This window comes from Leptodactylus fuscus, chromosome 4 (assembly GCF_031893055.1).
Source record: "Leptodactylus fuscus isolate aLepFus1 chromosome 4, aLepFus1.hap2, whole genome shotgun sequence".
Lineage (NCBI taxonomy): Eukaryota > Metazoa > Chordata > Amphibia > Anura > Leptodactylidae > Leptodactylus > Leptodactylus fuscus.
In genome coordinates, this window is record NC_134268.1 from 147,452,620 (window position 1) to 147,476,871 (window position 24,252).

The 24,252-nt window shown below is 40.6% G+C and overlaps 1 protein-coding gene across 1 annotated transcript in view; it reads right to left on the bottom strand.

Moving 5' to 3' along the window:
* Positions 1 to 24,252, bottom strand: part of ANLN (anillin, actin binding protein) — a 53,142-nt gene that overhangs the window by 22,814 nt on the left and 6,076 nt on the right. The window contains exons 2-17 of the mRNA XM_075271214.1: positions 23,605 to 23,758; positions 21,124 to 21,408; positions 18,543 to 18,871; positions 18,024 to 18,309; positions 16,662 to 16,846; positions 15,689 to 15,796; positions 14,160 to 14,265; positions 12,330 to 12,434; positions 7,585 to 7,853; positions 7,372 to 7,499; positions 7,125 to 7,272; positions 6,496 to 6,631; positions 5,050 to 5,223; positions 4,135 to 4,261; positions 3,909 to 3,957; positions 3,765 to 3,821 (exon numbers count right to left, since the gene is read on the bottom strand). Coding sequence (XP_075127315.1) covers positions 3,765 to 3,821; positions 3,909 to 3,957; positions 4,135 to 4,261; positions 5,050 to 5,223; positions 6,496 to 6,631; positions 7,125 to 7,272; positions 7,372 to 7,499; positions 7,585 to 7,853; positions 12,330 to 12,434; positions 14,160 to 14,265; positions 15,689 to 15,796; positions 16,662 to 16,846; positions 18,024 to 18,309; positions 18,543 to 18,871; positions 21,124 to 21,408; positions 23,605 to 23,758 — 2,646 coding nt within the window. The remainder of the gene's footprint in view (positions 1 to 3,764; positions 3,822 to 3,908; positions 3,958 to 4,134; positions 4,262 to 5,049; positions 5,224 to 6,495; positions 6,632 to 7,124; positions 7,273 to 7,371; positions 7,500 to 7,584; positions 7,854 to 12,329; positions 12,435 to 14,159; positions 14,266 to 15,688; positions 15,797 to 16,661; positions 16,847 to 18,023; positions 18,310 to 18,542; positions 18,872 to 21,123; positions 21,409 to 23,604; positions 23,759 to 24,252) is intronic.

Here is a 24,252-nt window from a genome sequence, read left to right on the forward strand (position 1 = left end):
ATATTCAAGTTTTCCCAGATGTTTTAGTCATATGATGTTCCTCATTGGCTATCTGTTACAGCTACATGTGTGATCTGGGATGTAACAGAAGTCTAGAATAACTTTTCAGGATAACATTAAACCTTTGGTGAATGACATGGAATGAACCAGCGTCAACCAGAGAGTATATAAAACATAACTTTTATTCTTTTCTTTAAAAAGGAGATACATAGTAACAGTCATTGCGGTTCAAGATGTACTGACATATAGTGCCTTCTTCACGGCATGGAACTAGTGTTCCGAAACAAGTAGCCACTATACATCAGTACATCTTGAACCACAATGATTGTTACTATGTAACTCTTTTTTAAAGAAAAGAATATAAGTTACGTTTTATATACTCCCTGGTTGACGCTGGATCATTCCATGTGATATCTTTATTAGCTGGCTGAAGTCTCCGAGCTATCCGGGCTTCCCAGGAGGAGTTCTCAGGATACAAGGGTGGGCTGGATACACTGCTTTATTTTTTTGGTAAATGACAGTTTTACCATGGAAGAGACATTCTAGGATTACATTGTAAAAAATTAATCTATATGGCTTATGACTTATGCAAATAAAACTATGATTAATTGCAATCATCTCAGAAATGCTTCTCAAAGATAAGTAACTGCAATATGTCCTCCACAGGCACCTTACACTACAATAGGACATGTAGATCCTACCTAAGACATAAATTTTTGCATTAGATTAAACAAAAACGTGCCGAGTTCTATATACAACTATAATAAAAGTAGTAGCATTAATACCTGATCATTTAAGTGTTGTTTAGAAATTTCTTCAAAGCATTCACTACAACTGACTACCTTATCATTCATACTAGAAACTGCAGTATGAGCTGGAGCTCATATTTAATCCACAGGCATCATACAAACTATATACAACGGTCAGAGCGGGAAAGATATGTAGGAGTTTGATGAACATAAAAACTGTGTACACACTCCCCAAAGCCAAGGAAATTACCGTATTTTTCGGACTATAAGACGCACCTAGGTTTTAGAGGAGGAAAATAGGGAAAAAAAAATTTGGAAGCAAAAAATGGTTAAATATTTAATATATGGGAGTTGTAGTTTTGCAACAGCTGCAAGGCCACATTGACAGGTGACCCTGCAGCTGTACGGGGACGCATAGAGTAGTTTTTTTTTTTTTGCGGGGCCAGAAGTACTTTTTAGTTATACCATTTTGGGGACTATCTATTGCTTAGATCACCTTGTATTGAAAAAAAACCCGGTGGTTTATGATATATGATTTTCTACTTTTATATATATATTCTAGGGACAGGAGGTGATTTAGAACTTTTATTTATTTCATATTTTTATAGCTTTTTTTTTTTTTTTTACTATTTTATTCCCCCCCCTCCCCCCCGGGGGCTTGAACCTGCTGTCACTTGATTGCAAGTCCCATAGACGGCAATACAACTGTATTGCCGTCTATGGGACATTCTGTCTATTAGTATTACGGCTGGTCATAGACCCAGCCGCAATACTAATATAGCAGTGACAGGCCTGGGAGCCTTCATTAGGCTCCCGGCTGTCACCCGAACAGGTCGGCTCTTGCGATATCGCCGCGCAGGAGCCGGCCTGCAACTTCACAGGTACGGGGCCGGTGGGGACCGGCCCCGGGGGAGAAGGGGCCGCTGATACAGACTACAGACCCAGCATCCGCTGTACTAGAGAGGCGGATGCCGGCGAGGGATAGACGCCATCACAGGTGCCGGGGCCTGAGACATTGCTGCGCTCCTCTGCCCTGCATGAAGCCAGCAGTGGGGAGACGGAGGAGCGGAATAGCATCGCCCCTGCTGGCTTCATGCAGGGCAGAGGAGCGCAGCGATGTCTCAGGCCCCGGCGTCTATCCCTTGCCGGCATCCGCCTCTCTATTACGGCGGGTGCCAGGCGCCACATTCGGACTATAAGACGCACCCTTCTTTTCGTCTTATAGTCCGAAAAATACGGTAATTAAAAATAGAGAGGAATTAAAATAAAGGGGAATATTTATATAAAGATCAACATTTCCATCGCCATGATTTTATATCATTTTGAAATCTGGGTGCCTAAAATGAAATCAATACCACCTTGTGGCTGGCGCAAGTTTCAGTAATCCTTTGCGCCAAATAATGATACATGTGATGCCTTCACAACACTTTTTGGAAAGTGGCAAAGATGGAATAAAATTGTACAAGTGGCGCTTAACCCCTTAGCGACCCTTGACGTAACTGTACGTCATGGGTCGCATGGGGATGTATGGAGCGAGCTCACACGCTGAGCTCGCTCCATACACGGCAGATGCCGGCTGTATAATACAGCCAGGACCTGCCACTAACAGCAGCGGTCGGTGCCCGAGCCGATCGCTGCTGTTAACCCTTTACACACTGCGGTCAAATGTGACCGCAGTGTGTAAACGGCGCCGGCGGCATGGGCGCCGCCATGTTTCCCCGATCGCCGCCCTCCTGAACGTCACAAGAGGGCGGTGATCGGTTGCTATGACAGCCGGAAGCCTATTGAAGGCTTCCAGGCTTGTCTCTGCACTAGATCTATTAGACGATGCCAGAGGCATCGTCTAATAGAAGTGCTGCGATTTTCCTATTCACTGCAATACTGTAGTATTGCAGTGAATAGTATGAGCGATCAGACTCCCTAGGTTTCAAGGTACCTAAGGGGTCTGATCATAAATGTAACAGAAGAAAAAAAAAAGTTTTTAAAAGTATTAAAAAAATAAAAAAAATATAAAAGTTCAAATCACCCCCCTTTCCCTAGATCAGCTATAAAAGTAATTAAAGAACATTAAACATAAACATATTAGGTATCCCTGCGCTCCAAAATGCCTGAACTATTAGAATATTAAAACATTTATCCCGTACTGCGAACGGCGTAGCGGCAAAAAAAATAAAAACAGCCAAAAAGCGTTTTTTTCAACACTTTGCCTCCTATAAAAAATTTAATAAAAAGTGATCAAACCATCGGATCTTTCCCCAAATGGTATCAATAGAAACGTCATCTTGTCCCGCATAAAAAGACACCACAACCAGCTCCATACATGGAAATATGAAAAAGTTACAGGTGTTAGAACATGATGACAAATTTTTTTTTCTATTTTGCAAAGTTTATCATTTTTTTTTAAAAGTATCAAAAAATTTCAAATACTATATAAATTTGGTATCACCGCGTTTGTACTGACACGTAGAACACAGGTAACATGTCATTTGTACCAAACAGTGAATGCTGTAAAAATTAAACCCATAAGAAAATGGCGCAAATGCATTTTTTCTCCAATTGCGCCTCATTCTGAATTTTTTTCCAGCTTCCCAGTACATTGCACAGCATATTGAATGATGCCATTACAAAGTACAATTTGTCCCGCAAACAATAAGCTATCATGTGACTCTGTGAACTGAAAAATGAAAAAGTTATGGCTCTTGAAATGTGAGGAAGGAAAAACGAAAATGCGAAACCAAAAAAATGGCCTGGTCCTTAAGGGGTTAAAAAGTTAAACTAGAAAACTGGTGTAGGCTGGTTGCTAAACTTCTCCCATTCAACGTTGCATGTAAATTTGTGTTCATACTCGTACAGTGAATAAAGGGGTTGTAAGGTTTGTAAACAAAGACCAAGGGGACAAATGGCACCACAACTCTGGATTTTTGGTGAAAGTAGAGGCAGTGGTGAATTAACCTGAGAATATATAATTGTAAGACTTGAATGAAAATGTAGGTTTTCAGTATCATCATTTGTTACCTTTGTCTTCACAGCCTTTTTCCTCTTATCAGATGTGGGAACTTCTTTTCTTTGTGCCTAAGATATATAAAGTGCAAAACAGCTTAGTTCATGAATGAAAGATACAAGCAATAGGTGTTTTTCACAAGTCTATAACTAACTTACCAAGCTGTAGACATCTATGTGGGCCTCAAAGTCATTAGAGACATCTTCACTGAAAAATCAATCCAATATATAGATTAGTAACTATGAACAGATTATGGTAATATATAAAACAGTGCAATGGCAATTGAACATAAAGATAACACATAGAATTGTTAGCCTGAACTTTTTCTTAAAAACATGGCACCTCCGGGATATAATCACGTGCAGAAACTTAATAATTACTTACAGAGTAAATACGGTTGGGAAGGCCAAAGCATCTCCTTTCATTGAGCTGGAAATACTTGCAAGAGAGGTAGCCACCATGTTTTCTGCATCTGATCTGATAATTACGAAGAAGTAGTAGTTTGCAGACTCTGTCAAAAGCAAAATTTACAACTTCATTTGATATGAGGAGATAGTCAAAGAGATAAATGCCAGCATCATAGCATCTTTACACATTTGGGTTAACACAAGCATTCCCTGAAAGCACAAACATGATAGCTTTGTTTTAAGTAAAACTTGTCCTTATGAAAGTCCCTATTAGCCTGCCCAGTATCTGAACCTTTAAAGGGACACTAACCCTGAAAACCAAAAAATAAAGCCAAAAATATGCGGGATATACAGTACAGACCATGTAAACCCGACATGTCGGGTTTTTCTGTCCGCTTGAAAAGTCGGACATCTTTACATGCGGACAGTGAAGGAAGGGCACGGAGTGCAAAAGAACGCACCCGATGCCCATTTAAATAAATGACAGGTGTCACGGACACAGCTAGTGTCCGCTCCTAATGTCCGTGCCAGATTTTGAGCGGACACTACCTGTCGGACTTAGGGGGTTTTGATTTCTTTTCAAATCATAATTTAAAAAAAAAAAAAAACCACACACACACTACACACAGAGTTATCCTGGACAACAAGGCGGCTTCCATTTAATAACATTGTAAGCAATGTCAGAAAACCTTACGAATAGGACAAATAAGAAAAAAGGGTCAGTTACAACGCATCGCTTTTCACCATGCAATCCAACACTGCCATCTACTGGTAACTGAGCTAATGTACAATCAGACATTCTTACAAATGCAAGACATGCAAACCATTGGTATCCTCAAAAAAGTATAATTTAAGAAACAGAGTGAACAGTGAAGTGTTTATAAATACTTGCCTGGTCTTTGAGAGGTGCTGCAGACAAAATCTGCTTTAAGAGGCAGGAATATTTCTGAAATAGATATAAGGCCTCTTGATGGAGCGCTACCATTGCCATGGGGAATGGGTTTCTTCTGAGGTCCTTCACCCTTTAGTTTATTCATCTCAGCAAGCAATGCAGCTCTTTTTTCAGCTATACAAAAAAAAAAAAAATTCCGAGGTGTCATATTATAGTAATAAAGATGTGGGATTGGGATTATTTTTTTTAAAACGAAACTAATTTTCTTCATGTAAAACAAAAAAAAAAAAAGTAAAAAAAGCTTTTGACTCTACTGTTATCCTATTGGACAAAAAGCATTTTCAAATTTCAAAGTTCTACTAAAGGATAATTATTAGAGATGAGAGAGTACTGTTCGGATCAGCCGACGCTCGCATAGAAATGAATGGACGTAGCCGGCACGCGGGGGGTTAAGCGGCCGGCCGCCGTCAAAGCGGAAGTACCAGGTGCATCCATTCATTTCTATGGAGCGTGCTGTTCGGATCGGCTGATCCGAACAGTACTCGCTCATCTCTAATAATTATTATTTTTTCTTTTTAAATGACAATTCCACATGTAGCAGGTTTATTACCAAATTACTGCCATATTGAATACTGCAAATCACAACAAAGCCATGAAATATGGCTTCTCAGCAATCAATACATACTTGCCACCACAGAGGAGAACCAGGAAAGATGATACTCCCTAGATAATTGTGGGATGTTGATCCTATGCTTATGACAACAATAGCATTGTCAATTTTAATTCTAATACTTTATTTTGGAGTATATTTTATTGAGTTACTCCTATGTATTATGTTCTGACAGAGGTCTGATTGAGGGTTATTCACATGGAGTTTTTTTTTGCAGGAGGATTTTGCTGCCTCAAAATCCGCTTTTTCTGCTAGCGGAAAAAAGAAGCGAGATGCCCTATCTTGCCACAAATCCCGCAGCTGATTCAACCGCGGCATCTGTGGCTCGAGACACGCTCCTGTTTAGGCTCATTCATTCGGGCATAATCAGGTGCGGAATGCCGCATCAGCATCCCATCGCGCTAAGGTGGAAAAGGTTTCCGCGAACATTTCCTCCATGTGAACATACCCTGAGAGAGTGGAGCTGTATATTTGTATACACTAGGAAAATCCAAATATTATACACTCCTCTATCTCTGATCACTCAACAGGAGTTTAGTGGTGGATACTCACACGATTAATGACCAGTAGGTGTGGTGGGTTATATTAGTCAGGAGTGGGTTACATTTATCCAACACTATACTGAATGAATACATATATTATCAGACTCTCAATGGGTGTGATACTAGAAGGCTTTTTATTCACATTATCTACATAATAAAAGTTACTTTTTAGCCTTTCCTGGTTGCCCTCTGTGACTTACTACAAGACCTTTTCCCTCTGTAATTTATACTTACTTGCCACCAGAAGCAAACGCTCAGCCTCTGCTTCTGTTTGGGATCCTTTTCCATGTTCTTCATCGATGCAGCAGTTCAGAGCCTGGCTGGCTTGATGAATCACATTTTGTTGTAGGCTGATCTCATTATTCAGCATCTATATTCAATAAAACAAGAAAAAAAAAGTATTCATGAGGCATAAATGTGTAGCTCTTGATTTTGGATGAAAACACCAGGCCCCAGAAAACGACGCCCCATGCACACGAAAAAAAAAAATAAAAATAAAAAATATATATATATATATATATATATATAAAAAATTATATATTATATTATAATATATAATTTATAATTATACCTCCGCCGCATAGTTCTTGGTATAAAAAAACGCCAGGGAAGGTGGGAGGGGCAGTAAAAATTTGATGCCCCTCCCACCTTCCCTGGCGCTTTTTTACACCGAGAACTATGCGGCGGAGGTATTCAATCGAATATACTCGCTCATCTCTATCCATGAATCTATCGATTAATCCCATACAAAGAAGAACAAAGAAGTCTTTACTCATTTCAAACCAGAAGCATAAACTACAAAAGATTCAGTGTGATCACAGCAGAGAATTTACCAAATAAAATGTACAGAGGTGTAACAATACCTTCATTTTCTGTTTGATGTTAACAGCTCGTGGAGATGCATGTCTTTTGTCCTCAATTCGAGAAGACACATCTTCTTTACGGACAATTTTTTGCACTACTGGAGGACGATCTGACTCCTTGAATCTTTGTGATCTGTATGCGTCAATGCTGAATAGAAATATTAGTTATATTGATATTAGGTGGTTTCTCGAGAGCATAAATTACAATTGCCTACAATAACCAATGCCTTTATTTCCCCATTCCTACCTATAGAGAAGATTTCGATTTTCTTCGTCAGGCAGAATACTCTCATCTTCAGCCTGGAACTTTACGGATTTTGGGCTGTCACACACACTACTAGTGTCTGTTGTTATGCTGGATTTTGAGAGCAGGGCCTGTTTTATAAATACATTTAATATATTTAACATAGGTAATGCACAAAACATTAGGATGATAGTTAACCTTTACTTATAAACTTACTTCTGGACTTCCAACACCAACAGTCTCTGCTAAAGGAGCAAGCAAAGACATAGAAGAAATGTTAAGAGCATCTTCTCCATCTTCATAGTCATAGTCTCTTTCTTCATCACTTTCTTCATCACCGGCCTTTTCCACTTGCTTTGACGAACCAACGTCTAAGTGTTCATTATCTGCATCTTCAAGAGCATCACTAAATATGCTTGTGATCACTTCTGAACTGTTTATCTCATCGATCTCACCATCCACACTCATCTCAACCTCATCCCCCACTGTTAGGAAGAGTTAAAAAAACATGATCAACACAGCTAAATATAAAATTCTATATACAAACTTCTAGTTGTTGAAATCTCAATAAGGATCAATCAGCCATTATGGAATTGTGTATTTCCTACATAGTTGGCAAGTTAGAGAGCGTCATTGGATTTCTACAAATCAAGTTTACAGCATCTTCATGTATAGTTGCTGCACCTTAAATTAATTGGGCTGCCTCACAAGACACTTGTCCCCTCTCTACAAGCAAAGTCTTAGAGGAGATGAGTTACTTTAGAGGGACAACCCCTCTATGAGCAAAAGCATAAAATACGAGACTCTCTGTAGTAGGATCTCCTATTCTGGGGGACTGAAGTTGACTATGGATGGCTGCGGCTCTTCCCTCAAAATCAGTAGCTTGTTGAGACAGCCAATAACAGAACCTAAGGTGTTCAGCTTGAGAATGCGTTCTGAAAATGGTTGTCTAATGGGACAACCCCTTTTATGGTATTGGTATTGACAAAGTAAAATTTTACTTCTGCAACAAGAGCTCATTTATTCAAAATATGTTTTCAGAGGGTAATGCTCTAGTCTGTCTGGCATAGGCTATCGTTGGTCCAATGGCAAGTACAACAGTATTATAATGGATCCCACTGTGTAATGATGGGTCTTTTAGGTTACTTTTTATCATCAAGTGGCTCAACACTTTATACTATTCTGGTAGTCAAACAATAGCAAACGCATGAGAAGATGCCTGAACATCATTTAGGCTGGAATCACACAGTTTTTGAGCCAAACATAGGAGTGGATACAAAAAGTAGAAACGGCAGTCTTGCCTTTATAAATGTCCTCCTTTTTAGATCCATTCTGATGTTCATCTTAACATGAACTGCATGTGTGATTTCATCCTAGATGATATGTGTTCACAGTAAAATAATCAAATGCTCTTGGGGGAAACTCCAGATTACTGGTTTGGGCATCAAAACCCCACAATCACAATAAACTAGCATGAGATTTGTACTGTGTTGTCCAGCATTTATTATCCAACTATATTTATGATCTAGACCATCAAGGACATTCAAAATAAAAGTGGTGCCCATGGTTGCAAATAAAATGAAGCAAGGCATAAAATTAAAAGTGTAAAAGAAGCTGTTCAGACTAAATAATTTTAGCCAGAGAAAGTGAACCGCACAGGTTTCCTTTTATTTTTTTCACCTCCCCCGGCCTCATTAATGGATAAAATTTTAGGCCAGAAAATTAATTTAGCTAAGAGCAGAGATGTCTGTTCAGCTGTCAGCATGATCAGTATTGTTAAAAACACCATCCCAAGCAGGCTATTCAGCCCTTCAAACAATACTTCACCAGAACCTTCTGTACAGGAAAGAGCAGAACCTACAAAAGTCTTCATACGTGGAGATGGGACACAATGAATTACTGAGAAGTGTCATTATTACTAGAGATGAGCGAACACTAAAATGTTCGAGGTTCGAAATTCGATTCGAACAGCCGCTCACTGTTCGAGTGTTCGAATGGGTTTCGAACCCCATTATAGTCTATGGGGAACATATACTCGTTAAGGGGGAAACCCAAATCCATGTCTGGAGGGTCACCAAGTCCACTATGACACCCCAGGAAATGATACCAACACCCTGGAATGACACTGGGACAGCAGGGGAAGCATGTCTGGGGGCATAAAAGTCACTTTATTTCATGGAAATCCCTGTCAGTTTGCGATTTTCGCAAGCTAACTTTTCCCCATAGAAATGCATTGGCCAGTGCTGATTGGCCAGAGTACGGAACTCGACCAATCAGCGCTGGCTCTGCTGGAGGAGGCGGAGTCTAAGATCGCTCCACACCAGTCTCCATTCAGGTCCGACCTTAGACTCCGCCTCCTCCAGCGCTGATTAGCCGAATTCCGTACTCTGGCCAATCAGTGCTGGCCAATGCATTCTATTGGCGTGATGAAGCAGTGCTGAATGTGTGTGTTTAGCTCAACTACACCGGTGGAGTAGTTGAGCTAAGCACACAGATTCAGCTCTGCTTCAATCAGCGCTGGCCAATGCATTCTATTAGCTTGATGAAGCAGAGTGTGCACAAGGGTTCAAGCGCACCCTCGGCTCTGATGTAGCAGAGCCGAGGCTGCACAAGGGTTCAAGCGCACCCTCGGCTCTGATGTAGCAGAGCCGAGGCTGCACAAGGGTTCAAGCGCACCCTCGGCTCTGATGTAGCAGAGCCGAGGGTGCACAAGGGTTCAAGCGCACCCTCGGCTCTGATGAAGCAGAGCCGAGGCTGCACAAGGGATAAAGCGCACCCTCGGCTCTGATGTAGAAGAGCCGAGGGTGCACAAGGGTTCAAGCGCACCCTCGGCTCTGATGTAGCAGAGCCGAGGCTGCACAAGGGTTCAAGCGCACCCTCGGCTCTGATGTAGCAGAGCCGAGGGTGCACAAGGGTTCAAGCGCACCCTCGGCTCTGATGTAGCAGAGCCGAGGCTGCACAAGGGTTCAAGCGCACCCTCGGCTCTGATGTAGCAGAGCCGAGGCTGCACAAGGGTTCAAGCGCACCCTCGGCTCTGATGTAGCAGAGCCGAGGGTGCACTTGAACCCTTGTGCACCCTCGGCTCTGCTACAACAGAGCCGAGGGTGCGCTTGAACCCTTGTGCAGCCTCGGCTCTGCTACATCAGAGCCGAGGGTGCGCTTGAACCCTTGTGCACACTCTGCTTCATCAAGCTAATAGAATGCATTGGCCAGCGCTGATTGAAGCAGAGCTGAATCTGTGTGCTTAGCTCAACTACTCCACCGGTGTAGTTGAGCTAAACACACACATTCAGCACTGCTTCATCACGCCAATAGAATGCATTGGCCAGCACTGATTGGCCAGAGTACGGAATTCGGCCAATCAGCGCTGGCTCTGCTGGAGGAGGTGGAGTCTAAGGTCGGACCTGAATGGAGACTGGTGTGGAGCGATCTTAGACTCCGCCTCCTCCAGCAGAGCCAGCGTTGATTGGTCGAGTTCCGTACTCTGGCCAATCAGCGCTGGCCAATGCATTCTATTAGCCTGATGAAGTAGAGCTGAATGTGTGTGCTTAGCACACACATTCAGCTCTACTTCATCGGGCTAATAGAATGCATTGGCCAATCAGCGCTGGCCAATGCATTCTATTAGCGTGAACTGAGTTTGCACAGGGGTTCTAGTGCACCCTCGGCTCTGCTACATCAGATTGCTACATCTGATGTAGCAGTGCCGAGTGTGCATCAGATGTGTAGTTGAGCAGAACTGGCTCAGCACTGCTAAGTCTCTGCATTCGCATAGGAATGCATTGGCCAGCCTTCGGCCAATCAGCGCTGGCTCTGCCGGAGGAGGCGGAGTCTAAGGTCGGACCTGAATGGAGACTGGTGTGGAGCGATCTTAGACTCCGCCTCCTCCAGCAGAGCCAGCGCTGATTGGCCGAATTCCGTACTCTGGCCAATCAGCACTGGCTAATGCATTGTATTGGCGTGATGAAGCAGTGCTGAATGTGTGTGTTTAGCTCAACTACACCGGTGGAGTAGTTGAGCTAAGCACACAGATTCAGCTCTGCTTCAATCAGCGCTGGCCAATGCATTCTATTAGCTTGACGAAGCAGAGTGTGCACAAGGGTTCAAGCGCACCCTCGGCTCTGATGTAGCAGAGCCGAGGGTGCGCTTGAACCCTTGTGCAGCCTCGGCTCTGCTACATCAGAGCCGAGGGTGCGCTTGAACCCTTGTGCACACTCTGCTTCATCAAGCTAATAGAATGCATTAGCCAGCGCTGATTGAAGCAGAGCTGAATCTGTGTGCTTAGCTCAACTACTCCACCGGTGTAGTTGAGCTAAACACACACATTCAGCACTGCTTCATCACGCCAATAGAATGCATTGGCCAGCACTGATTGGCCAGAGTACGGAATTCGGCCAATCAGCGCTGGCCAATGCATCCCTATGGGAAAAAGTTTATCTCACAAAAATCACAATTACACACCCGATAGAGCCCCAAAAAGTTATTTTTAATAACATTCCCCCCTAAATAAAGGTTATTCCTAGCTATCCCTGCCTGTACAGCTATCCCTGTCTCATAGTCACAAAGTTCACATTCTCATATGACCCGGATTTGAAATCCACTATTCGTCTAAAATGGAGGTCACCTGATTTCGGCAGCCAATGACTTTTTCCAATTTTTTTCAATGCCCCCGGTGTCACAGTTCCTGTCCTACCTCCCCTGCGCTGTTATTGGTGCAAAAAAGGCGCCAGGGAAGGTGGGAGGGGAATCGAATTTTGGCGCACTTTACCACGCGGTGTTCGATTTGATTCGAACATGGCGAACACCCTGATATCCGATCGAACATGTGTTCGATAGAACACTGTTCGCTCATCTCTAATTATTACACATTTGCAGAATAAGCCATAAGGTAATATATAAAGGTCATTTAATACATGGTCAAAACATGAACTCATAATAAAACAAATCTTTATCTCTATTACCATGCTCTTCTATTCGTGGCACTTTTTTCTCTTGTGACACCGAAGACTTTTGTACGATTTTCCCAGGACTATGAAGTTGCTCGGCCATTTTATGTTGCACTGCACCTAAATGATTTTGCAATAACAGTAAAGAAGCTGGTAAGCACATTTTATTTCATTTTAAGCAATTCTACTATTTATCTCATTGTTTCTCACTGTCAGAATTTGGCCAATATTTAACATCAGCATTTGTAGATCAAAAGGAGTATAATGGAAAATCTGGCCCACTTCTGGGATTTGGACCTATTTCTGGTTTTATCTTACAAATACTGATGCACAACTCTGACAAAAATACAGTTGTATGTAAACAGCCTTACACTGACATTTAAAATGAGCTTTCCACTAAACACTTCCCTACTATTCATAGATTAGGGGGATACAGGTCCCAGAAGTTGGACTCCCAACTATCACACAAACAGGGGTTCCAGAGTCCCCGTTGTGAATGTCATAGTAGTATTAATGTACATCCACAGTCACCTTTCCAAATAATTCTATGGAACTGACAGGATACAAGATTTCACAACTCCCTTCACAAGTGGAATTCAGGGCCTTTGGTTTTTATGGTCCACAAGGATCCCAGTAGTTGTACCCACGGCATTCAGACACTTTCCCATTATCCCCCTTGCCTATATAACCAAGGCTTTGTTCAGTACACGGGTCAGGAAAAATTTAACACAGATTGCCCGACCATGAATTCTCACTTTAATGTGGAATTATCCAAAAGTATAGCCCCATAACTGCTGATAATATACGACACATGCATGTGGCCCAAGATCTTCACCACCTGGAATAACCTGGATTCTAAAAGTTATTTTTTATTTATTTTTTATATGTTTCTCTTTTATATAGCACAGGTGGACATTACTATAGTACCAAACAATAACCAGTATGTTTTAATAAAATGATATATAATTAGCATTTTGTACTTTGTGATAGGTCTTCTTTAAAAGAACTTGCTACCTGCAGATTACACTATATTTAACATGTGGCATGATAAAGAGCAAAATGAGCCAGACTGGTATATAGTTTTGTGGACAAACAACTCTGCATAACCAGTCATTTATTCACTGAAATTTCTGCTCTATTCCGAGAAGTGAAAGGGGCAGCCATACTGTTTTCCTTCCTTCTATGGAAGTCAATGATAGGACTACCCCCATGACTTTTCAGCATAGAAACTGCAGAGATATAAATTAATATATTACAAGTTATATTGTATCTTTTGTCATTCAACTATATATCAGCTCAGCTCCTCAAGCCTTCTGCAAATTAAACAGCATTTTCCAAGTGACAGGTTCCCTTTAAAGTGAATAAGGGAAGTGGCTGGAGAAACAACAAAAAAACACCCCACTATTTCTGGGTTAATAACAGTAATCTACGTAGAAATTTTGCTGGGAGGACATCTACTTCCCAAGCAACTACTTCTCACTTACAAGAAGTCAGAGAACCACTGTAACCTTTCTGCATTTGAGAATAGCACTTTCTATGACAGAGAGTTAATCATTTCTGTCCTGTGCGTCAGAATGGAGGAGATTTGAAAACTTTAGTTATACTGAATTTGCACAATGTGGCAACAAGGGTGCAGAACAGGAGTTGTGGCCCACGTTTGGTGCAAGATGCGGCAAATGTGCCAAATGTGTGGCATAATATCACATCAACCCTTGACGCCAGAAAAGTGCTGAAGAAGGTTTGATAAACTCCCCCGATTGTATACAAATATTTCAGCTGTATTTACATTTGTTCTACTTGATCTCATGAGCTTTCCACTTTAATCATCAAGTTATGCTTTACTACCTGTATTGCTTTTTTCTGGTGTAACAGGGAACCGCTCAACTGCAGGATGGGAAGTTACATCTGGCTTGGGTGGCTTGCTAGATGTTGCAGGATGAATCTGAGTTCCCTATAATACAAAAGGCAGGAAACAGAAAATTAATTTTGATTTACTTATACTGTATCATATACGAAGGAATTTCAATTTGAGATTTTGAAAATGTTAAATATTTACAATTTGCTAACAATATAGATATTGAAAGCAATACAAAAGCAATATTCAAGGCTAAGTTTATGATATCATTACAATTATAGCAAGGGTAGATACACACCAATGTTATTGATGCACGTAACCCTCATCGGTCGTAGAATGAGAGCAATGGACATAAACCATAGAATGTTTAGAGCCCCCTATGTCTGCGTTCACTCTAGTGTTAAACTACTTCCACGCACTAATTATACAAACACACTAGCTGGTCTGTACACGTACTGCAATTTTTTCTCATTGCATTAAAGGAAACATGTTACCTGAAATTGCTCTATTTCTTAATATAAGTTTTATGTGAAACCTCATTCCTAAGAATTTTGATGGGGGCATTTATTCCTTTCCTATTAACCCTCTAATAGTCCCACAGTGGGGAAATGTATATCCCAAAGTACAATTATGAAAGGTGAACAAACAGAAAAAAAAATATAGTTACTGATATTCCCAAGCCCTGACATCACACCTTGTCCTTTTCCGGCCTCAGTCAAGTCAGTGACTGTTGAGGCCTGTGATTGGGCCTCAGCAACAATGTGAAGTTGTGACTTTGTATGACGTCACTGCTTATGCCCAAGCAGTCCCTGGCGCTGTACAGGAGGCCAAAAAAGATCGAGATCCAGCAACGAAGCCAAAGGGAGGAGAGCCACATTTGTTTTTTTTTTAAATGTTTGCTTACCTTCCTTGGGCCTCAATTAAATATACTCTGGTGTCTGAAGAGACTCCAAAGTATAATAGCGGCTGAGTAAATATTTCATATTTTTATTATATATTTTTAAAGCTTTTTTTTTTTTTTTTATTTTATTTTACTATTTTATTCCCCCCCCCCCCCGGGGGCTTGAACTTGCGGTCACTTGATTGCAAGTCCCATAGACGTCAATACAACTGTATATACAACTGTATATACTAATTAGCTTCTCGGTGCACAGGAAGTTGTCCGCCAGCTCTCCTCTCCCTGCTGTGTATGAGAGCAGGGAGGAGGAGTCAGCAGCAGACTGTGCTGTATATACTGAAGACAGAGCACAAAGAGACTTCCGGGGTCTGGAGAAGCTAATTAGCATATGAATAAAAACTGAGGCAATCTACATAAAAAAGGTAGGTGTGGGATAGCCTTTCTAAAGGCTATGCAAGCATGTGATTAGTTCAAAATGACTTCTGCCAATGATAGAGCCCCTTTAAACAATAGGTAATGTTTCATGAGACATTACCTTTAAAATGGTGTAATTATGTCAGAGTTCATTTCTCCCAACTAGTTTTTACCCCTCCATGTATGTAAATTGTAATAGAATATTACCCGTTGCGTCTCCTGTTGTTTCGTTTTAGTCGAATCTTCTTTGTCTGCATTCCACACTCTGCCTTTATCAAACCTACTACGAAGAGCTGCAAGTTCTCTCTCGCGTTCCTTTCAAAGTGATAATACAAAAAAATACATAAAATTAGTGGGGAGAATTTACCAAAGCTTGTACTGCAGAATTTTTTATTTCTGCACTGCTCAATCCAATTTAAAAAGTGGGTGGGATTGGCAAGTTTGTCTAGTTGTCAGTACTGAAGATTTATCAACTGACGTAGAAAGTGGAGTGACATCTTAGGACAGAAAAAAAAAAACAACACAAAACAGCACCGCGTGGCACCTAGTGCATTATCCCTTATAATGAGATATAATCAAATATAGGGACAACTAGACAATCACCTTGTGGTATAATAACAATACCCAAACAAATATCCAAAAAATGAGGGATCCAGGAGCAGCAGGAATCACCGTACAAAGACGTAATATTTAAGAAAACCAGGACCAATCCATCCAGTCTTACAATCAGAAAATGGAAAGGAATAATAGTAGATCTACGCTTACCCTCACAAGACGTTTATTCAAGCTTTCAAAACATACACAACACGTTTCGGAACAAATTACTATTATACCTTTCCATTTTCTGATTGTAAGATTGGATGGATTGGTCCTGGTTTTCTTAAATCTTAGGACAGATGTGTCAGACTTCTAGATGCAGCAAATTTATCAAACATCATGCACCATTTGATAAATTTACTGCAAATTATACCAGTTCGAACTTGAGCAAAACTGACTTTAAAAATTCCCCTCATATATACATTGCATTTCATTTGCAAGACATTCCACTTACTGCTTCTTTCACTCATGCATGTACTTTATTAAAACATTTATAGAAAAAAAATCCTCACAAAATAAATCAAATTAAATACAATTGTTTGTGATAAAAACAAAACAAAAAACTGTTGTGTAGGATAAACACCTGTTTCTGTTGTTGTGTTAAACTGGCAGTACTGGACACTTCATTTTGCTTCAGCAGCCTTTCTTGGATATTCCTTGTATTTGGAGTCAACACAGCAGACTTTCCGGGAAGATTAGTAGGTGCAGGACTTCGTTCTTGACACTTCTCTCCAAAACGTTCCAGGAAAGATTTAATTCCGGGCCCTCCTGCAGCATAAAGTTGTAAGAGCCAGTTACATTCAAGACTTAAGTTATTGTACAACAATAGACCATGAGAAGTAGAAGGCTTCACTGTCACACCACATTTGACAATACATTGTAGTGGACAGAATCTCATTAACACAGTGCGACTGACAAATTGGTATTTTTTTTTCCTTTAAATAGTAGAAAAGGGATCATGCATGCCCCATTTAGAGCATTTTTCTTCTTCTTCAACTTGAATAGTATGCGTCACACTATTTAAGCCAACAAATATCGGACTTTATCTTAAGCAACAAAACAGAAACTGGTTAGAATGGCTTGAATTAGAAACAGCAAATTGCTGTGTTTTTTGGTAGCCTTTTGTTTTACGGGTCAAAAACTATTTCGCCAGATGTTACTTTAAAACTTATGAGTAGAAATAAAAAAAAATGACACAAAGTAATGGACAGTAACGGATGGCTATCAGTTACTGTCTGTTAGAAGTCCTTTACCCTTAGACTTCAATGTTAAAAAATAACAGACCCCTGACAGACGTCCGTCTTGAGCTTGTCATTTTGTTTTTTGTTTGAAATTTATGCCATGCTCTTTTTCAAAATAAGCGGTGAAAAAATGTTAGAAAATAATCAGTTAATGTTATAAAAACAATACAATATACTCCGTTTGTCAATTCCCTGATGATTCAGGGGTCCCTATGTTTACAAGCCGTTGGCAAGTGAAAGAGTCTGTGGTGGATTTTTATTAAGGGCCTGCCAGCACCCAGGCTTGTCCTAACTGACTTGTTCCTACAGCCTCTGACCTGGTCCAATCAATGCGAGATTATGTAGAAACACACCCTATAAACGATGGGCATGGTAACACGCAGTCTGGATTTATTCATACAGTTACAGGAGGAATGGTAGACTGCTAATATAAGATACACCAGCACTGTTTGAGAAATATAAGGAATCTATAAAGACAAATAATAGGCGAGTTGACAGGACCAGTTTATAGAAATTTTAAAACATAAGATACCAAGTAAATTCTTTACAGTGACGAGCTGGGAAACCTACACAGATCCAGAAAACAGTACCCAGTACTGCTCATAGGGGAAAGCTAGGAACCCCACATGTGGTTACTCACTAATGTTACAGCGTAAAGGGAGAATTAGTCACGCTAACAAATTTACTACATTTCATATGCTCACCTGGTGTAGTAATTTTATCCTTTGCCTGTGCAGGTGTAGCTCTACCAATCTCTTCTTTGGGGACTGCCTGCTGAATTGAAAACACCTTTGAGGTTGGCCTCTCCGTTTGTGGGGTAGATATTTTGCTTGACAATGTTTTTACTGTTTGAGCTGGAGGTATATCCTTTTCTCCCAGCTTGGAAGTCACGGTGCTTGCTGGTTTATCCTCCAATACCTTTGATTTTCCCGTTGTAGATGTGGAAACTATAGTGGAACTTGTGGATTTTGCCTCTGTAGGTTTATTGTCCTGCAAGTCAAGGAATTTTAAATTATAAAACCGAAAAGACAAAAGGTTTGACATTATAAATTCTGAATACATATCATATGCTTTTGTAGGAGAGCACTAAAATTAAACTGAACTATATGCACAAGATATATCTTTATAAAATATATATATATATATATATATATATTATAAAAATAATAACACAAAAAAAGTTTAGACTATTAGTAATAAGATATAATCCGTACACAACATACCAATTTGCTGGAGACTGCAGCTTTATTCACAGAGACAGAACCAGAGACAGCTTCCTGCCTCACACTGCGACTATTGATGCTGGCAGATGCTGAACTGGCAGTGGACGCTTTTGATAAACAAGCAGTACCAGGCTTTTCTTGTGTATTGTTTGGTTTAACACATGGATGACTTAGGTCATCTTCCCAGGAACCAATTGTTGCAGCAAGGTTAGCAAGACGACCACGTCGGCCTGCTGGAGTGTCAAGATTGACTACAGGAGTCTGTAGCTTTGGAGGGGAGGAAATAGTTTGTTTAGGTGGACTGATATTTGGCAAACCGGGAGGACTACCTATAAAACAAAATATAATCATTTTGATGTATTATATAAAATGATATCAGAACAGCTCTGTAATACACACAGTTTTAATGCAGGAATTAGATATTTTTCTTTCAAAGGAAATTTGTCACCTTTATTATAAAAGAATTAATCGATTACCTAAAAGGCTTATCCACTTTCGACTATCCAAAAGCTAGGTCATGAACAGCAGATATCTGAGGTGAAAAACAAAACCACATACTCACCTGTCCCTGGTGCCTCCCAGCATGGTCCGCTGCTGCTGCGTGGATGTTTTCTTCCGGTGGAAGATCACGTACGTGATTTCTGAGGCCAATCAGCGACCTCAGTGAAGAACATGGGACGTCACTACCTTTCCTTAGGCCTCCGATTGGTCTCAGGGAACATAAAAGGGACCCGGGATGTCACAGCCAGTGAAGACTTCCACAAAAAATGACATTGAAGCAGCAGGACCAGACCCGCTGGGAGGAAAGTACTGTATATATGTAATTTTTTTTCCCTATCTCCCCTGGCCGAATTAAAAAAAAAAACTTTTTTTATTTTTTATCCTGGACAACCTCTAAAGGGATCCTATCACTAAAATGCAATTTTTTGTGACTTACACATAGGAATAGCCTTAAGAAAGGCTATTCTTAAGACCTTTAGATGTCTTCTCCGCGCCGCCGTTCGGTAGAAATCCCAGTTTTCTTCAGTATGCAAATTAGCAGTCCCTAGCACTCAAACAGCATTGGGGGCGTCCCCAATGCAGCAAGAGAACTCTCCAGCGACGCCTCTATCTTCTTCTGGAACGGCCTCTTCACGCGTCTTCTTCCAGCGCTGGGGTGAAACTTCTACACATGCGCAAGTCGGGTCTGCCGTCGGGCCTCGGGCAGAGCCAACTGTGCATGCTCGTCTGGAGAAAGCGACCATTTTCTTGTGGCCGTGTACATCAGGCGGGCATGCACAGTCGGCTCTGCCCGAGGCCCGATTTGCACACGCGTAGAAGTTTCACCCCAGCGCCGGAAGAAGACGCGTGAAGAGGCGGTTCCAGAAGACAGAGGCGGCGATGGAGATTTCTCTGGCAGCATTGGAGACGCCCCCAGTGCTGTTTGAGCGCTCGGGACCGCCACCAGTGCTGCCAGAGAACTAATTTGCATACTTTGCAACTTTGAACTAATTTGCTTTCTGAAATTGCAGAAAGGTTGGAAAAACCACCAAATGCACATACAGCTGAAAGCAGTCAGTGTAGGCTGCGGTTCGCACAACCGCAGCACACTGACTGCAGAGTGTGACCTCTGCCCCGTCGCAGGCGCGATGACGCAAGTCATCAGCTCCTGCAGTCAGAAGGAGGATGCCCGATGGCTTTTCATGGGTAAGTATAATACTGTGTGTGTGTGTGTGCTGAGCAGCATATAATACACCGGATGGGGGGTAAGGTAATGAGGAGCATATAATACAGTGGGGGGTGTAATGAGGAGCATATAATACTATGGGGAGGCCTACTGTGTGTGGGGAGGTATACTGTGGAGCGTATAATACTGGGGGGGGGGGGGGAGAGCTACTGTGGAGCGTATAATCTTAATTTTTTTTTTTTAATTATATTTCAGCCCTCCAGTTGTCTGAGGGACAGTGAACTGGCCCGCTGTTTAAAAAATTATGAGGACCCCTGCTTTAAACAATACATTATTTTCTGATGATATCTTGATGTGATTGGGAGAAATGAAATTGCAGAAAGGTTGGAAAAAACACCATGTCAGCCTGAGAGTGTCAGAAGTAGCTAAAGTAAATCTGTGTCTTGGGATGGAAGGAAATAATTTTTTAAAGGTGGATTACAGATTGGCAATTCTGGAGGATTGTCCTGGTCTTTTAAGTATATATTTCAATAACAGGTTTCCTTGTTCTGCTAGCTTGCAGTCCTGCAACTGTAAGTGTTGTGTGCTTTGTGCAGGACAGCTAAAAGGAACCTCACAATATATTAATGGATTGTATAAGTAGCAATTCTACAATATGCAATTTCTTTTGGACTCAAATAATGGGGCACAAAATAAGGCATTTGAATTAAAGCAGCAAGAGTCCATTTTACAATCTGAGAAAGATGTACAAACTGTACCTCAGGTGGAGGCCCCTACTATTCAGCAACAACTGTATGGTTTATAGATGCCTTTGTCTAAAGAACCACTATCTAACATGCAGACAAAGTACAATCAACCTTCAGCAAATAAAAAATTAACAATCATTTCTATATTTTGTCTAAGGTTGTTCTTTACCATCACATTCCAAATATCGCCTCTGTTGTGCCAACATCTGCATACGGGACTTAAAAGAAGTTGTATGGTCCTGGTCCTCGGAGTTCGACCTTAGCTCTTCTTTCTTCAATACAACAGAGCTTGGAGGAGGCGAAACTGTAGCTTTGACTTGTGTGTTCAAGGGAATCTCAGAAGCATTAGTTCTTTCTGGGCTTTTTGGTTCTTTGTTTTCTAGCTCAGATTTTTGTGTTTCAACATTATCAGAACACCTTCTTTTCGATGGAGATGGCTTTGAGCATGGTTTAGCTATAAAGAAAAAGTTCCTTATGTTTAGATGAAACTTAGAATATGTATAGAGAATCACTTTTCAGATAACTTTTAGTCTCATTTATTAGAGAATTTGTTTCTCAACCAAAATGTACTGTATTTAAAAAGGTTATTGTTTTCTGCCTTAAAAAACCTCCGCTACAAGGAGTTTCCCTTCTAGTTAACTTGCTGTTTAGTTTATGTTACTAGAGACGTTCTGTTCTTGGTTATCTTTATAAGCAACATCTCTTCACAGTAAGTGGAGGGGCTGTTTTTCTTCACAGTTAATGGTGAGGGGGATAGGCTAATTTTCCTCACAAGCTCCAACAGCTTTCCCTGTCTGCAAACTGAACTGACAGCATTGTACAAGTTCTCACAATATACAATATAAGAAACTTTCACTCATGTTCAAGTGTATCTATCTACTTATTACAGATGGGATATTAATCACAGACAGCAAGAAGATTTTCTAACTGTGCTCAAAGATTTCACTTTTTGTGTGTCAGAAATCTATTCAGCTGTATCACACTATATTTGTATTTATAAAAAAAAATTAAAAAAAAAATATATATATATATAACCAGTATTAGCAGAAATAGGTAGGGATAGGGGCAGACTACTCTTTATTATATACACTCCCAGGCTCAGGGAGAGAAGTAAAATGTTCTGCATCCGTAATGGAGCTATTAGCAGCAGAAAAACTCATAGGGCACCATATATGAAAGCTTATAGAGACAGAGAACAGATTGCCCCGCAAAACCTTGAAGATTTTCCAAATGTGTGTGTATATATATATATATATATATATATATATATATATATATATTTATTTATTAATAATAATAAATCAGGAACCCTTTAAAGGCTATGGAAATAATTGGAGAAATTTTGTTTTATTACATTACACTGCTCTAAGCCGGTACATTCACACACTTTACAACATATAGCCTGGCTGTGTGTGTGTGTGGGGGGGGGGGGGGGGGGGGGGGGGGGAAAATTGGGGTGTTAATTTTCTGTCCTAAATGACTAATGAGAGCACAGTGTAAGTAGAGTTAATGTGCCACAGATTGGCCTAGCAAGTTTTTTTTTTTTTATGTTGTGTCATATGTTAGAATGTACTTAACCACTTCCGGACCGCCCATAGACTATATACGTCCGGGAAGTGGTTGTCTTGTTCTGACAGGACGTACCTGTACGTCCATCAGAACACAGCAGCTGCACAGAGATCGTGTAGCTGCTTTCACTAGGAGCCGGCTGTAACTTCAGCCTTCAGCCGGAGCTCCCAGAGAGAAGACAAGGCAGATTTATTACCTCCCCTGCCTTCTCGATGAGCGCTGTATACACAGCTATGGACGCAGCCATAATTCACCTGCCCTTTGACCCGGCGGACACGTGATCCGCTGGGAGCAGAATCTTACAAGAGCTGCTGGGTCCTACAGAACTCAGATCAGCTCAGTAAGCTGTGTATGCAGTACAGCGTGCAGGAGGCTGGATTCCTCCTGTATCTGAGGTTAAATGTAGCAGCCCCAGTTATAGGAGAAATCAGCCTCTGGTACAAAAAAATAAGTGATCAGATGTCCCTAAAGGTCTCTTATTACCTTATGGGGACACAATCTGAAAAAATAAAATAAAATAAAAATATAATAAAAAAAGTTTTTAAAAAATGTAAAAAAATAAATAATACGCTAATAAAACGCTGTTATTAAAGGTTATAGCCCCCCCCCCCGACCACACCATACAAAATAAAAATTACCGTAACGGAGAGGAAAAACTATATTACAAAGTTTTTCAGTGACACTTTGTGTTATTAAATTTTTAAAAAAAAAAAAAAAAAAATTGAAAACCAGACAATTTCCCTCCTATTTTGTTTATATTTTCCCAGATATAAAAAAAATTAAAACACATTCGAAAGTAAAGATAACATAAAAATAAAGCCCTATGTGTCCCCGAAAAAAGACGCAAAAATTAGTTGACTGAGACACATGGGAAAAATGTTACAGCCCTCAAAACCGCACATACAAAATAAACCTAAAATGTGTCTGGTCCTGGACCACAAATTGGCCCGGTACTGAAGTGGTTAAACTATGTTGCTACGGTTTTAAAAATTAACAAAAAAAAAAAAAACTTCCAAATTGAAATTCTGTGTATATACAGCTTCTAATAAACATTTCCATGAATAACCCCATGTACATTTACCTTCTTCAGCCACTACAGGAGGCTGATGATTTGTCTGTGTAAGAGGCTCTCTTGGTCTTTTAGCTAGAGCTGCTGGCCGTGCACTAGCCGCTGGCCTGTCAGCTATTTTCTTTTGAAGATTCTCTCTTCTGGCTCTTGTCCTTTCCAGCAATTTCTATTAAAACAAAGATATAACTATACATGAAGATAAATCCATAGAAGAAAGGCTAAATTATTAATTGGTGAAAGCATCGGAGTACTTGGCATTCCCATTAAATTGACTATAATAATCAGTATATAGAATGGATTAGTATACGAGTATAGTAGTATAATAGTAGTATCGTAATAGTATATGAGTAGAATAGATAGTTGCTGGATATTTACTGTCTCAGGGGAAAGTGGATCATTTATATCTTATGATCTAGATGGCAGCATAATTCTGAAGTAAGGTAGCTATTTGGGTTGCTTATGTAAAAATGTATTGAATATATTGTTCCTTATGGCAGTTCAATATCTTGAGGAAATTGAAGCAGAATGTTTGAGCTTAACCAAATTCTGTTAAGATTCCGTGGCACCGGCCAGATGAACTTTTTTTAATTTGAAGATTGAGCAGGACGCTTATTCCCACTGAGAGTGGGTTCACACCTGCGCCCGTGCCCGCTTTAGGCA